Source organism: Pygoscelis adeliae, unplaced genomic scaffold (assembly GCF_000699105.1).
Source record: "Pygoscelis adeliae isolate BGI_AS28 unplaced genomic scaffold, ASM69910v1 Scaffold99, whole genome shotgun sequence".
Taxonomy (NCBI): domain Eukaryota; kingdom Metazoa; phylum Chordata; class Aves; order Sphenisciformes; family Spheniscidae; genus Pygoscelis; species Pygoscelis adeliae.
Genome location: NW_008825493.1, coordinates 1155786 through 1172832, shown reverse-complemented (window position 1 = coordinate 1172832; position 17047 = coordinate 1155786). Strand labels below are relative to the sequence as shown.

At 39.4% G+C, this 17047-nt stretch overlaps 1 protein-coding gene across 1 annotated transcript in view; it reads left to right on the top strand.

The window, feature by feature from the left end:
• The window catches only part of NEK11 (NIMA-related kinase 11), a 104681-nt gene that overhangs the window by 65047 nt on the left and 22587 nt on the right, over nucleotides 1-17047 (top strand). The window contains exons 12-13 of the mRNA XM_009331255.1: nucleotides 7332-7456; nucleotides 13216-13276. Of these exons, the coding sequence (XP_009329530.1) occupies nucleotides 7332-7456; nucleotides 13216-13276 (186 nt within the window). The remainder of the gene's footprint in view (nucleotides 1-7331; nucleotides 7457-13215; nucleotides 13277-17047) is intronic.

Below are 17047 nucleotides of genomic sequence, written 5' to 3'. Positions count from 1 at the left end.
AGTATGCTTTGACTGATCAAAAAAGTTTAAAATAACTCAAAGACTAAGGTAGTTTTAAATTGATGTCATAAGGTAGCTTCATGGTCATTTTTCCTTTAATTTACAGCTCTTGCTCTGTTCCTGCTGGAAACTGTGCAAACAATAGGGCAACATTTACAATAATAGGGCCTCTTTGTGCATAAAGGAAATGGCTTCCAAGACTCACTAAGTGCTCCCTGTTATTGACTACATCACTATATTGTTCTTTCTCTTCATTCATTCATCAGTACTAAAAGGATTTCTGAATATTTGGAAAATTTTTAGATTCGCTGAACTTTAAACTGTGCTTGACAGGCAGCATGGCATCATCTTCATTGTCATTGCCTACCAGAGCTCCCATTTCTGTATACACGACAATTAGAAAATCAGAAGAGAAAAACCCAAGAAAACGACTCAGAAAATTAGGGAAAAAATGTGATGAAAGTGTTCCTTCTTGCTGTTCATTTTTGTTAACAACTCCTTTTAGCAACTCCTTTTTTCCTCTCATGCTTTGCCTCTGTACATACTGATAAAATACCATGAGGTGGAAGGTTTGGGGAAAACAACTGTGTCCTTCAAATAAAACATTTTTCTTGGAAATTTCATTTTGGTTAAAAAAAAAGTAATTTTTCCTTGGAAAAAACATTTTCAACTAGCTACTTTATTTCTAACATCAAGTAGTAGAAGATCCCCATAAGGCTACTCTGATTTACATCCTCTTTATCTCTATTTTTCCTAGACATTTCACAATAGGTAAATCATCACTCAGTGAAGCCCACAAGTGAATCGAAGCTTTTTTCCTTTTTAAAATGCTAAAAGGAGAATTATAAACCGTTAATGTTTAACTTTGGTTATATTTCTAGTTCTCATTTAGAACAACCCATTTTACTTTACGTCTGTGCTGTACACGGCCAGGTCAGAAGGTAATTCTTTTAATGACTCCATAGTCCTTTTGTGCTTAGCCAAAAGGATCATACAGGACTTTCATGGGCACAAAAGTCCTGTTACATCCCTTAGTTAATTTCTTAAACAACACATTTTCTGAGAGTCTTTTTCAGTCTAGTTTAGAAGAGCCGGACAAAAGCTTCCACTGAATGAACAATGAAGCTTCAGAGCTTAGTAATGCATATTGTGTCTATAGCTGACCAAAGGATGGCGATTCTCTTTGATGGAAACTTTTAAAGTTGGAGTTTTTTGTCTTGCACTGGAAAAAAAAAAACACCACAAAACAATCTGAGTGAGCTTAAATTATAATAATGGAGTTATCTTATTTTTCCTAATCGTATGAGTATTGACCTGAGCTGCAGAGGGGCGCAGAGCCCTTGCTTTCCTTTGCGGTAGAATTTCTCATTCAGGATTATGTAGCTCAGGGAAACATATCTCTATGTTTCAAACCTCTCTCCTAGCGACGATGCTTCGGTTCTTTCTGTTTTCTCCCTTGAAGGGAGAAATCCCTTTCTGTTTTCTCCCTCTGTGATAACTGATGCACTGTTCTGAAGAGTGCTGGCCAGCCCTGCTCACTGTCTCCTTTTGCCAGTGATTTGTGAGAATGTGTACACGTTGCAGGGGCATACAGAAACAGGCAAGTTTCTGCTTAGCTTGTGAGTGTGTATGTTAAATATGCGCATACACACAAATAGATCTGGTGTAATTCTAAACAGTTTGTTTGTGGCGCATCATGTAACCACAGAATCATAAAGTAATTTAGGTTGGAAGGGACCTCTGGCAGTCTGTAGTCCAATCCCCTGTTCAAAGCAGGTCTGATCAGATCAGGTTGCTCAGGGCTGTGTCTGGTCAAGTCTTGAACACCTCCAAGGACTGAGCTCCCGCAGCTTCTTTAAGCCGTGTTCCAGGATGTGATCATTCTCATTGTAAAAGTTCTTTTTCCTGATGTCAAATTGGAATTTATGATGTTCCAGCTGGTGTTTGTTGCCTCTTGTCCTATTACCGTGCACTTCTGAGAAGAGTCTGGCTCCATCTTCCTTTTATCCTCTGAGCAGATAGTCATAGACAACAATAAGGTTTCCCCTTTACCTTCCCTTCTTAGGGCTGAACGGACCCCGGTCTCCCAGCCCCTCCTTACACCCAGGCGCTCCAGCCCCGCTCCACCGTGGGGGCTGCTGCAGCATTTGCTCCGGCAGGTAACGCATCCTCTGATGGGATCAAACTGGAGTTTGCTGGTGAGTTTCCACAGAAAGGAAAGGACATGGGGCACCTCTGCATCATTGGTGCGGTCCTGCCGGTGGGCTGTCTTGCAGCCCAGCGCAATGCAGAAGCAGAAGGCGGAGGAACGGTTTTCTCTGCTCTTGCCTCAGTCCCCAGCGAGGCTCATGTACAAAGCCTTGCAAGGGCGGCAGTGCAAGTGTCTGTGTCCTGGCTCCCCTTCTCAATTTTTCAAGCTCTCTGTGGCAGTGTGTGGTAGCAGAAATGTGGTAGCCCATGACAGCCGCTATATAGCACTGCTTTTCAGTGTGTTGGTTCATGTCACCGTAACATTAAGAGTGCATTATATCTCATGACAGCACACGTTTGTCAGAGCAGTCGAATGCTTTGCTCCTCACTTTGCTGTCTGTTGGACTGCGCAGACCGAGGAGTGTAGCTGTGTGAAACTATAACAACTTCTTCCTTAAGATAGGAAAGTGACAGCTGAGAAAATCTGCCTTTTTCCAGAGATGTGATGATGCCTCAGGATTAAAAAAGTACACTAATCCTTAAGAGCCAAGTGTGACTTTGTTACTGTGAATACAAGTGGTGAAAATTATCATATGTTATACTGTTCTGTTTTCTTTTTTCTTCTCCTTTTTTTATATAGAAGGGGCCTTACTTATTGTTTTCTGCATGCACTGGAATGTGAGAATGCTGCGTCAATGCACCTATTATAAGTATGACTTCAAGGCAGGAGAAAATTAAAGATATTTATCAAAGTATTTTCATCTCTTTGGAGAAAACTGTTGTTGTTGCCAAGTTACCATGCTACCTGGAACAAGCTCTTGGTGGATTTAAGCAAAATATTACAAGTATCGCATTCCTTTGTTTTCTGCATAGCTTGTCTTCTTGGGAGATAACTGTGCTTTTATGATTTTTTTAGATAATGGGTTTTTACCCTTCCTTCTGCTATCATGGTAATATATAGAAAGAAATCTAAAGAGAATGTTATTATTCAGAGCTCATTTTCTTTTGAATATCTAATAGCAGATATCAAGTGTCTCAATGCTATACCTAAGCTGCCTAGCAATGTATAAGCAATAGCTGAATTTGTTCTAAATGATGTGCTTTGTAAGCGAATGAAAGGTACCATGACTGGCCTTAGTGCAATACGCACAGGTAGATAAAATGTAATGTATTTTCAGAGATCAGCTGACAGACTGGGGGGCATGAGGGGGCAGAAGCAACCATAGAGATCTTCCTTTGTGCTCCATATGGAGCATATAAGTATGCTGTACTAGAGGGAGAACAGGTATCTGAGGGACAGCTATATTACAGCGGCGTTGCGGCCATCAGGCTGCACGTTTTACCAGCTGGCGCAGTATTAGAAGCCTTTATATAGGATGTTACAGTCACCTTTCTTTTCCAAGGGTCTGCGAGGAAATCAGAGTCCCTGCCTACCACGTGTATGCTGCACAGGGTTGACTTTGTCGCATGCAAGGAATGGGGTGATTTGGACTTGCTGTGCTCGAGCAGGTCAGGAGTGCTGTGTGAGCAAGGGTGTCCAATGGGCTGCAGATGGTGTCAGGACCTTCTTAAATGTGACGCTGTTCTTCTTCCAGTCCAGGTGTCGAAACGAAGAGGCAGGGTACCCTGGGTTCTGCAGCAGCGGTTTCATTTCCTCTTTCGATATGGTAGAGTTGATGTTCACCTCACTAGCACCACTTTTTTACCCAAGTACCTTCCAGGCACAAATAGGCTTAATTTCTATTTTAGGTCAGAACAAAGGACAGGGTCAAGGTCCTGGCCTTGGAGTTTATGCTAGGCTCTGCAAAGGTGTGTAAACAAAAGTCAAACAGACCTAGCCCAAAGATCAACATTTTCATTAAAACTACTCCTCTGAAAGCATAAACCAAGGAGTTTTCTTCTATGCTACATTACCGAGGTGTGCAACTGCATCAGTAATGTTCAGGGATGGTGGCAGTAACAGGTCTTCTGCTGCCAGGTTAGTGGAAATTGGGAGTGTGTGTGAAATATTCAGGATCATGGGAAAACTCAGGTAGCAAATATTCTGGCAGATGGACTGCAGACATGGAAATGGAAGAATATGGGGCCCAATCTGCCCTGACAGTGCCTGCCCTGAGATGAAAATACCAGCTCACTCAAGTTACCTGCACTTAGACTTTACTAGGCCAGCATGGGTACAGCGCGCTATGTTGATTTATGATATCTGCTGTGCTAAAGCCAGCTTTATGTGTTCTTGAAATTTGGCTGATCCTGGGTCTCAGCCAAATAAGCTGTTCTGCACTCAGATTAATTCAGCAGAGAACCAGAGATGTGTCTCTGCCTCATGCACATGGATGACTGGGAGTTGGCTCTACTTAGCAGGACTCAAGGAACTGTTATATGGAACCATATAGTCTAAATGAACGTGTTGATGTTTTTTGGAAGCTGCCTTCTTTAAAGATGCTTGTCATAAACCCAAGAAGTTTGAAAGACTTGTATTAGCTAAATCCCAAGTTCTCATCGACTGGACATGCTGTCTTCTTTCAGAAATGTCACTTGGAATAGTTTCTGAATCAGGGCCAGTAAACTTGTGTACCCTGGAACATCTCTAGTGTCTGAACTAGCTTTTAAAATTGTGTTACTGAGCTTGGATTAACTGGCCATATATGAACAGTGGTAAAAAAAATTTCACAAATGGTAAAGCGAGCAATTCTGACAAGGATGCAAAAGCTGGCGTGGAAGTGCGATACAGGCAGTGCCACCCCCGCCACATAGTTCAGAGGCTTCAGCAGTTTTGGCTGGTCACGGGCTACTCACAAGTTATAGAGCTTTACTGTAGCCAGAGCAGACATTTTGAAGTTACATTTATGAGTAAAAAGACTGATTTTGATACCTTGTTTTGTTGGGAGGGGGAGGATTGCATTTTTTAGTGCAGCAGTAAACAAATACAGGATGTGGGAGGAGAAGACGACTCAGAAAACACTAGCGTAGTCCAATGTTTGCATTATAGCACAATAAATAGGCTGATTCATATGTATTTGAATGCATATATACACATAGATAGAATGCAGATGAACCTAATAAAATTATACTAATCACAGGAATGGCAGCCTTTCTGCAAGAAAGAAAAATTAATGTTCACTCCGTCTGGAAAAGGAGATGTGTCTTCATTTAGTAGCGTTCTTCCCATGCTAAAAAGGAATTATATTTAAGATTTTTTTTTTTTTAAATGAAATGTTCAGCTTTTCTGTCAAATGGCACTTTGTAGAACTCAAACAATTAAACACAATAATAAATTCTTCTGTGGGAAAAAATTTTTGGGTTGGGGGCATTCTTCTCCTGGAAGCCCATGTATTGATCCTCTTTTTTTTTAAACTGAGAAAAGTGAAAAATAGAAGAAGGAAGGATTAGAAATTGTGGCAGTGGAGCATGGTGCTGTTATGCAGGTTCCATAAATATCTTAAAACAAAGAAAACTGAGTGAAAATGTGTCAGCATTTTGGAGGTAAATCAAGTTTATAAAAAAAGGAAGTATTTTTTAAAATACTCTGGAGACAGTAGATAGTAGAGATAATATCTCAACACGAGAGTTTCAACCACTTAGTGCTGCAGGTAAATACATTTTCACTTTTTTCCTCAGTTCTCTTTCTTATGCCTTAAAGATTAGAATTGTTCCTCCTGCCCAAACTCCAATGCCTTTTAATGGATTTTAATTGTATTCCCTTGTTTATGTTTATCCACATGAAACAAATAAAATAAAAATCTGTTAAGCATTTTTAATGGCATATTATTGGATGAATATATAATATATATAATGTATATAATATAATATATAATAAATATAATTTATTTCAATGCAGTGATATTTAAGATAAGTTAGTTTATATTTCTTTAAAGTGATAGACTTAATTGAAGGGAATAGTGGAAATGAGCATTAGCTAAAGTTAGGACTATGGTGGTTTATGGCAGCTGAATATTAAGCTGTTTTTGTCTTCAACTAACATTTCTTGTAATAATACCAGGCAAAGATGGATACCAAACATTTTCTTTTTGAAAACTGTTAGCATAAAAATATTGTTCCTGGGCTTGGTGTAACTTATCTTGGTAAGTCAGTAAGGGACTGCCATGGGGGTTAGCTCTCCTGGCGTATCTCTTTCCGTGAATGCTTGGGGCTACTGATGGGATGGCTGGCGAGCTGGGCTCCCTGGTCTGCTGCTGCTGACTGATGTCTCCCGTGGGCAACTCTTTGCCTTGCAGCTTTCTGTCTAGAAAAGTGGGGATTCTGCTTTTTATTCAAATAGTCACTGCAATCCAGCCTCTGCTTAAAATTCAACATATGTTCAGGAGCTTCTGCTGAGAAAGGACAGCCCGCCGAAGCAGGTGCAGTCAGGCCTCGAGCTGTTTCACTAACTCCTTACTTACAGAGTCTGGGATGCTAAAGGATTTCACCCGGAGCGGAGTGGCTGGGGTGTCTTTCATGCTGTGATGAATATGTTGAGTTTTAGTAACAATTATTGTACTTCATGGGCTCATTTGCTATATTTATATTGCACTCACTGCTATTACTAAAACTTGTGATAGTAGCAAATTGAGAGGGCATAACAGCCAGGTATGCGTAGCTTGACTTTCCACCAGTTTCTTTTATTTTGTTATGCTTTTGCTTCAGGAAAGTTTGGAGAAAGATATAGGTTTTATTTCTTTTATCTTTTAAACATGTGCCTGGTATATATTATTTTCCATTTTAGCTTAGCAGTTGTATTCGCTACAGGTTACGTGTGTTACAGAAAACCAAACTGGGGCATAATTTCAGCTCATGAAAGCTGGATTCAATTCAATGCTGACCCTGCTTTGACTAGATGATCCCATGAGGTCCCTTCCAGCCTGAATTATTCTATGGTTCAGTGATTTCAGGCCAAAATCAATATAGATCCTTTGAAGTCATTGATTTACATATGATGAGGATCTGACTTTTTGCCAGAGACAGCTTTAACACTGCTTATCATGTCATCAAAGATGAACATTTTAATCTGAGAACCTACCCCTTGATTTCAATTACAGAATGCATTGCTAGTGACATAACATGGGTGGTATAAAATCCATTTTATCTTTTTAACATCATGCATATTGTCTGTCTATATACTTTAAACTTGTAATTGCCTCTAGAGATCCCTGAAGACCCAGAAACTGCAGAAGAATATTATAATGATGAGTTTGAATCCTGTTCAGAAGGCAGTGAAGAGGAGGAGGATGTGGAAGCATCACAGATGGTCTCTAAGACAAACCACCAGGTATATGTCCCCTTTGGGAAAACAGTGTGCACTTGATGCTCATGGGAAAATTAAGCGCCTTCCAAGATTTTGTCCTACTGATGTTACTGAAATTTGTTTTTGTTAGGACGTGTGTGTTTATCAATATCATGAATTAATTATATATGTATGCATATGTAATTCTGCTGAGTCATTGATGAGAAAGATTCTTGCATTACTTCAAGATTAAGGATGACACTTCTATGAATGCCACAAGGCGGATTGTTGTCAGTAAACTTCCTTGTGACTGTAGAACACTGAGAGTGGGGTTCTCTCACGTGTTAGCTATGGGTAAATTAAGTTAAAGCTGAAAGTATGTTTCAAACATAAAATCTAAGTTTCAGCTCTAATTCCCAGGGACAGATAGGCACCTCTAGCTGCCGCTTCTTCCTGCCTATATTAGACATATTTTCTAGGACAGTGTGATGAACTGTGAGCCTAAAAAACTGCAAGACTTGAGCAGCAAATCTGTAGACTTTCCCAAGAATCTCAGAAAGTGCCAGTGAAGAGAAAACTTACTATTGAAAGGCTTAAAGTAGCTTTATTAGGTGAGGCTGCCACAAGAAAGTCTTGGGGATTGCAGTTTGAAGAAGGTTGAAGATTATTGGAAAAGGCACCTAATTTAGATCTGATCAGAATGAGCTGAGATGAATCTTGTCTCCAGTGATCAAGTCTCAGTAAAATCAATGAACTTAAACGCCCAAGTCAGTTCTGAAGATGGATCTTTCTAAGGTATTCAGGAACAATCGTTTCTCCCCTGGGCCACCAGCTTAAAGTATTGTGTACAGCGGCTCTAAATGGTACTGTCTGATTCTGCTTAGGATCATATATGTTATTCTGAATTCATGCACAAATTGTGCAGAACAGAGTGTGAAGTCTTTTGCATTTTAGGGAACCTACCACGTATGCTAATACTCCTCACTAATTTATAAATAACTTGTACTGATTTTTGAAAATTTTGAACTAATAGCTTCTTTAAGATGTAGTTTTAAAGGCAAAAATAAAATGTTTGTGTGAGAAATCAGAACTCTACTTCTACCATGGCAGCAGGGAGTCCTGAAATTCTCTCACCAATTAAACTCAGAAATAGCTTCATTCAATCTAGAAATGTCCTCCTAGCTTTCAAACTAAACACACAGGATGTTTTAAAATTCAGGATCAGTTTATACAGTACTGGTCCAAAGAAATTATTAGTCAATTGTAAATCAGTGGAATATCTAAGACAATGCTTTTTTTCAGTTTGCTGGGTCTGTGTTTACCCGCAACACATGGACATGCAAACACTCTGTTGCCCAGAAAGTCTACCACAAGATACTCTCGAAAATAAATTATTGCTCACTTTCATCAGACTCTCAGATAATTTTTTTTTTAGAACGCCTTTTGAAATTTTCATTCAACTTTCATTGACAGTATCATTAAGTGTCAATCAATAGTGTTTTTGAACAGGCAGACTGCTGCTTAGAATTAATGAAGGGCAGAAGATAAAAATAGATCTCTCAATAATGCAGAATAAATTAGGTGTTGGCAGTCAGATCTGAGCAGCAACATTCCCTCATTTTGTGGTGACTCAGAATCCGGCGATGACAAGAACCGTCACCGTGGGCTGTAAGAGCTGTCCCACTGGCACCTCTTGTCTGAATCAAACCACGATGGCCCTGAGGCTTTGCTTTACCAGCAGTCTGTGTGCACACAGAGCATTAACCCTCTTCGAACTGGCCTGCTCAGACTGACTGGAAAGCACCCCCGTGACCATTTGCCTTATAGGACTTCCTCTATCAAAGAAACTAATTGTCTGTGGTTTTTTTCTCATGTTGAACCCCAGCACCTTAGATAAAGCAGAAGTGTGTTCCTGGGTGTTGACACAATCCCCTTTTCTTTTACTTGGAAAGTGAGCAAAATTTTTAATTTTCCCTTTCTCAAGTGAAAAATTCTGCAGTAAGTCTGAGGTCAAAGCAGACTGAACATAGCTGTGCAAGTCTGGACACCTATGTCTGAACTAACTGAATGGAAAGTCTGTACAGTAAGGGGAAGTAAGCGAGCATTTTAGGGAATAATGTTATCTTGGTGTAAACATCTAATGGAGGTTAGATGGAATATGCTGAGAGGTGCCTCTTTCTCTCTGGTGATTATAAAGGGATCTACAGTTATTAGCATGCATGGGACATCTTCATTCTGGATGTCAACAGTTATGTGAGATGAATCCCACTCAAAGGTAGGTGGGATCATGCTCGGTATTAATAATAAGCTTCAAATCCTGCCAGAATAGATTTGAACTTGCTAGTATATAGCAGGGGTTTGCTTCTGCAGTAATTTACTTAATACCAAAACTCCTACTCCTATTTCTATGATAGGATTCATACTCTTAAACCCTTTCTTCAAAAATACCTTCATAAATTAAGCTTTTGGAGGTGTGTGCTAATAAAGAAGTCATTCTACTGCAACACAGAATAAGGACTTGTAAGATATTTACCTTCCTAATCTGTGCAAATCTCTCAATTTTCCAATGCCAAGATTGCTTTACTAGTTACTTCTGTGCAGAGAGTGCAGAAATGCTGCATCTGGTGGTGCTCCCTGGTGACCCCATTACTTCGAACAACGATGAAAAAGATTTTCTGATGTTCATGCAGTAGCATGGGGTCAGAAAAGTCATCTAATTGATGGTGCAATTGGGGTACATGATGTAGAAAGAGATCTGAGCTATTTATTTAAGCTATATTAGGCTCCCACAGATGTCAAGACAGACTGAGAAGTAGTGGCCTTACGTGGGATGCAACACCTCTTCAGTTAAGAAGGTAGAGTTAGGCACTGGAACGGTATAATTTTAAAGGTTTAGGATGGGAGCTGAGACAGCTATTTTTCCCATGTTGATATCTTTCAATACCGCCTGTGTGTTTTCAGCTACATTGTCCAGTTGCAGATGTGGAGTTACCACCAATTTCAGACCCTAAGCACGTCTGGACCTCTCATCTTGGTTGTAGCATTGGAGTTTAGCGTCCTTTGTCCCTCTCTTTTGGAGCAGAAATGCAGATTGCCAGATTTCCAGCAGCAATTTGCCAATTACTTTTCCAGACCTCTACCTCTTCAAGCCAATGGCTCTTTTCTACATGTTTTTTTTCTAGGAACACTGGTTTCTAATTAGGGGGAAAACATGAAAGAGAATGAGAAAGTGTTTCTAAAAAAATTTAAAAATATGAAGCTTAGGAGAGGTTTCATCTTGAAAAGTTAGTGCACAGTGAAGTTTTCATCGGCTTTGATTTAGCTGAGATGCTAATGGATGCTTTTTACTGCAGTTTATCCCCTTGTTCTTTGTGTTTTCTTTTAGTGACAATAATAACAAATTTGCCCTCTTCATTATGACAAAGTTTACTGATGTGGTACATTAGCTTCCTATTTTCAATTTCCAGGTCGCTTCTGAGGTTGTCAAACCAGATAATCAGCTGGCATAAATTATCATAGCTCCAGCGGCTGTGGGTGGTCTGTGTGCTGTCACCCAAAAAATGCTCCACTGGATTCCTAACACGCGCCTTGGCATGGCCTGTTGCTGTTAGAAAGGGGTTCGTTGGTTCGTTCTGAATTTGAAGTGCGCAAGCATTCATCCATGCTGGCTCTTATGCGTAAGAGTGCCTCTCTTCCGCGCATCTGCCAGAGTCCCTTGCCTATTCTGTAGGGCTCTGCTTTCTCTGCAAAACATTAAAGAAATACATTAAATAGAGAAGCATATTAAATAAAACAGCTAAAATCCTCTTGGATTGCTAAACCCAAGTGGAGAAAAGGCACAGGTAGTTTCTACCTCAGCATAAGTTGATTAACCATTTATTCACCTATTTACCACTGTGTGAAAACCACACGCTCTTTTTTCCTCATTGAAATTTTATTTCAAGATAGCCAAGTTAAGACAGCTAGTTTCCTTGCAAACCAGTGGTGATGAAAGTGGTGAAAGTGTATCTTTTGCCTTACAGCGTAATGAGAGAAAATCAGCTCTGTTGTGATATTTGGAGTAAATATGATGTCCTGTTGTGAGAAGTCAAAGGTTTGGGAATTACAATCTTTATCCCATAAAAAAGAAAAAAAGGTTTCATTAAAGCAATTGTATTAATATTGTATGTGGCCATTTACCATGTTTTTGTCTGTCTGTCTATAGATTTGCAGTTAACTGTTAGTGATAATGAAAATAGAAATGATTACAAATTTATATTAGCAGAAAATTAATATCAATTTTCAGTTTTGAATGAAAAATATTTAATAACTTTTTAATGAAGTCCTAAAGATTCATTTAATCTTTTTTTTTTTTTTACAAAGACAGAGAAATTATATCTGTAATATTAAGTCTGTCTTAATTCAATATTCAATATATATTGTATATATAAATAGAATGCATTCTGTAGCATTTCCTGGGCAAAAGCCCCAGTTAGGCAGGTTCAGATTAGCTTGGTCATCTGAGGTGACTCAGGCACTTTGGATGGGCTGCAGAGCTGGAAACCCTGGTGCTGACTTTATCTAGCCAGGACCCCACAGGCTGCTCCAAAAGGGCAAAGAGGCTCCTTCAGACCTACGAGCCTTTGGGTTATCTGTTGAAATGGCCAACCAAGAAGCTGATTCCCATCTTGCAAACCTCAGCTAAAATAGCAGAGTCTGTTTCAAATGTAAGCTCATGAAACAACTTAGGGTTATAAGAAGTTAGATCATGCTCATCCATAACAGCTCTCACTTGCACCGAAAGGTGAATAACCAGCTAACAGTCATTGCCAACAATTATTGTTATCCTGTTAAGGTATACTGGCAGTTCCTCAGTTTGAGAAACTTAGAATGAGCATTTTGAGTAAGATCACAGGGAAATATAAAGCAGATTGTCCGTTATAGAAGCTGAGGTCAATATTGTTTCTTTTTATTCCAGTGTTTTAAATTTTAAAACCATAGGCTTCTCAATATTTTTTAAAATACAGATTTTTGGCATATTTTTCAGCAAGGTCAAGATTTTGACTTTCAGTTTGAAATAGCCAAGAAATGCCATGTTGTCGAATGGGATGTGGCAGCAGCTTCTAGAAACCAAGGTTCTCTTGGACTTTAACAAAATTGTGATCTGCTTCCTGGAGCACAATCATTGACTAATGGCCAGATCTTTAAATTTCGTCTGTGTACACAAACAGCCTTTCTCATGAAAGGTATCATGGCAAAACTGTTAATCGTCTGTCTGGTAACAGAATACTTGAAATAGAAAAGTGCTAAAATCTCTTCCTAACTAAAATTTTTTCAATTAGTCGTTGTTACTAGATATGTAAGTAGATGTAATTACATGAAACATGAGTATTAATTTGCAGTGGGCAGCTATCATAAGCATAAGAAATTTTGGCATAGTTAAGAAGTACATACTTGCCTTTTTCAATGTAATATTGTTTTAGATATTCCAGGACTAACCGATGATAAAATGCTGGTGTATTTTCAGAGACCGCACACCACCCTCCACAGTAAACATACCTTTTTTAAACTCCATGCACAGTTGTTCTACTCACTTGTGTTCTGCAAGGAATCTGATGTAAATAATTGTTTGTATATAACATCATTCCCAAGCCTGGTGTTTTAGGAGAAGAAACTAAGCAATGTAGACCCTTTGTAGTCTAGTGTTGACACTCATTGGTGTAAGTGATGTCCTTTATGTTTGTATCATCATACCTCTTGTACATAGTGTTTATATTTAAGTTTGTGCTCACACTAATGCTATTCCTTATTTCATTTATCCACAGGACAGTGATATTGAGGCAATGGTCAAGTATTTGGAGAGTGTCCTGAATAATAGCTCTTTGGGTAAGATGATATCTCTTCTTTAAATGTAATGGAAGCAGTTATTAGCAGTCTGTATTCATCACAGTCCAATTATTTCCATTTTGCAACAAAATAACTCAAAAAATGTGATCTTATTGAAAATTGCTTCCTTAATCTACTGCAGAGAAGTATAAATATGCCAAAAGAAAAGGCATGTTTAAGTTATGTGCTTTTGTTGAAAATAATAGAGCCATAAAGCATGATGGTCAGAAGCGTGGAATGTTATAACAAAAGCTTTTAAAAACTTGGCTTCTTCCATCTTTTCTCTGGAGGAAAGTATTTAAGGATACGTAGGTTGTTTTATAGTTTCTAGTACTAGTAAGAATAACAGAAAATTAATTAAAATATTTGAATTTTTTTAAAAAAATTATGATCCAGGTTTGGATAATATTTATTTTATTTTACAGTATCTCATTACAGGCACAGAAAAATCACTGAGAATTTAAGCTTGCAATTTAATCCTAAAATCTCCTGCAAGTTCTCGCTATAATTTTAGAGTTTGAAAGCCTGGTTTCTCATGTTCTACCTAAAAGCTAAAAAGAAAACTTAAATGAAAGAAGGCTATTTACTGAGGCTGGCATAGTCACTGTCCTTGAAGACCACTGGGTTGGATTGTGCCAGCAGCAGCCTGCGTGTGGGTTGCATGAAAGCCCAGCTGGGTTCCCAAAGGCTCCCACGGGAACCGCAGTCTTGTTTAGCTGCCTCACTTACACTCATCCAGTCGGGATAAACCTGACTCAGTATTATGTTGTGGCTCTGACACGAGAATGTAGGGGAAGCCTGGGAAATCCTCCTTGTAGATGTTCCTCCAGTGTTGAGTTCTGTTTCACCTCTGCTCATGAGCATGGACTGATGGGAAGAGAGAACCAAAGAAGAAAAAGGATGAAAGGAGGTAATCAAAGCTGTGGCAGTCATAGTCTTGTAGCCACTGAATCACGTCTGGTCACCTGGGTGATCCTTAGGACTGGAGGAAGGAACATTCACGTCCAGTTTGTCTTCACACTAACAGATCCCACGGTCTTCAAATTCTGCACTCATTTATGTATTTGCAGCATCATTGTCTGCAGTGGGTTTGCAGAAGTGGAAATAGGGACAAAATTTAGCTCTATGGTTCAATATTTTGTTATTTTAATGAAAGAGAGGAATTGCCTTGAGGGCTTCTGGAATAACCCTGAGTATAAGCCGAAGTCAGACAGTGGTATTTATTTGTCTTCACACTAACAAAGAGACTCTTAGTATTAAAGAGACTCTTGTCTTCTTCTTTTTCTTTCAGTATTAAGATCAAGAAGATGCCTTTTTAATTTATAATATTAAAGAATTAAATTGTGCTTTAATCATTAAAAAAATCTCTGACCAGTCTGTGCTGAAACTTAAAACCTTTCTCCAAGCTGAGTTAGTAATTAGGTTTGTATGATCTGTTCCAGGCAAATATATGTGATGATAATAAGAGAGAAATCTGCTAGGGTCCCTTTTATCTTTGTATGCTCACTGTCACTGAGGAATTTTAAACATTTACTATTTTAAGTTAAGTCCCTGGTATCAATACAGGCTGGGGGATGAAGGGATTGAGAGCAGCCCTGCTGAGAAGGACTTGGGGTTACTGGTGGATGAAAAGCTGGACATGAGCCGGCAATGTGCACTCACAGCCCAGAAGGCCAATTGTATCCTGGGCTGCATCAAAAGCAGCGTGGCCAGCAGGTCGAGGGAGGTGATTCCGCCCCTCTACTCTGCTCTGGTGAGACCCCACCTGGAGTACTGCGTCCAGCTCTGGAGCCCTCAGCATAAGAAAGACACGGACCTGTTGGAGCGGGTCCAGAAGAGGGCCACAAAAATGATCAGAGGGGTGGAACACCTCTCCTATGAAGAAAGGCTGAGAGAGTTGGGGTTGTTCAGCCTAGAAAGGAGAAGGCTCCAGGGAGACCTTATAGCAGCCTTTCAATACTTAAAAGGGGCCTTATAAGAAAGACAGAGACAAACTTTTTAGCAGGGCCTGTTATGACAGGACAAGGGGTAATGGTTTTAAACTAAAAGAGGGTAGATTTAGACTAGATAGAAGGAAGAAGTTTTTTACACTGAGGATGGTGAAGCACTGGCACAGGTTGCCCAGAGAGGTGGTGGATGCCCCATCCCTGGAAACATTCAAGGTCAGGCTGGATGGGGCTCTGAGCAACCTGATCTAGTGAAAGATGTCCCTGCCCATGGCAGGGGGGTTGGACTAGATGACCTTTAGAGGTCCCTTCCAACCCAAACCATTCTATGATTAAGTTCTTCCAATGTCAAGCTACAAAGCTGCAGTTGGGATAATTTTAATGTGTTTGCTAACATTCATTTATACCTTGCTTTTTCTTCACTGGGCTGCAAATTCATGTTACGTCAAAATTTTCTGTATATGGTGCATTTTACGTAACTGATCACTAGCAAGTTGGTTATAGCCATGGGATTGCCAGTGCCAGCCTGTGCCTCATCTCTTGTCATCCCATGCCCGTAGTCCTTTACGCCTCATCCTTTGTCCCCACTTTTCAAGGCATCAGCTGTTGTACCAGACCTGTATTTTGCTACATTAATTTACTTACGTTAGTTATAAACATGTCATTCTGCACAGAATACTACTATCCATCTGAAAATGTGGGTTGTACGACACAAAAATAAGCGGAAATAAAACAAAATAGCCACAACTACCTGGTCATTAGAAGAACTGCTGTTACAGCTTAAGCGATTAAATCAAAGTTCCTGGCAGGTCAAGACAAGTTCAGACAACGCCTGAAGCCTTGCAAACTCAGGTCCAAGCGTGTGGCCTGGTACTAGCAGTGGCAATACCATATTATTGAGCTACAGAGGTACAACATCATTATAATAGCTACTCCTGAAAACAGTATGGATTTCATGGCAATAATAGGGCAGATGCAGAAATCTGGCCTGGCCAGAATTTCTTGTAGTGTCTTTCATTGTTAAAGGTATTGTGAAAAAATTATGTGCCATTTCAAGCAGATGCTAGAGAACATCTGAGTAGAATAAAACTAGAACTTTTTTTATGTCAGCAAGGGCTGTGATAAAAAGGATGCAATAAATATACATTGTTTTTCCACAGGTGGATTTTCTTTGGTATAAACCTCAGTTTATACTGAGGTAAAAGGGTACTTGCTGAAGGGTAAAAGGACTTCTGAAGTAACTGAGCTTTCTCATCAAGATTTCCCACTGAGTCACTGTGAATACCAGCGCTTTAGTGTGGTACAAGGCTCATTTTGGGTTGGCTATACAGCTCCATGTGGAGTATATTTGAAATAAGATAGTCCATGCTGATAAAATTTGAAAAATTGGGAAGATCCCAGAAAAGAACTGCAAAATGAAAGGAAGTTTGAAAAACTGGTTTTACAATTTACTAAATCTGCTTAGCTTAAAGGAGGAGAAAGTTAGAGGCAGTTGGGTCACTTTGTATTGTTTGTAAACTCAGGAAAATACATCTGATTCTAAGGAGCTTTTTAGAAAGCTTTGTAGAAAAAGGCATTGTAGGATCTCATATGTAGCAGTGAAAGCTGAAGAAAAATTCGAAATCCAAACAGAAGTCTATGATTCAGTGGAGATAATAGCTTCACAGCACATAAACGGCTTACCAAGAGGTGCAGTAGATGTCTATCACCAATTATTGGGTTGTTAGCAGAAATGTTGGTAGGAATGCCTTTGGGCCATAATGTATGAAAAGTCTCACCAGATAATCATAGTCACCTGTTTTAAATGTAAGTACCTGTGAATACA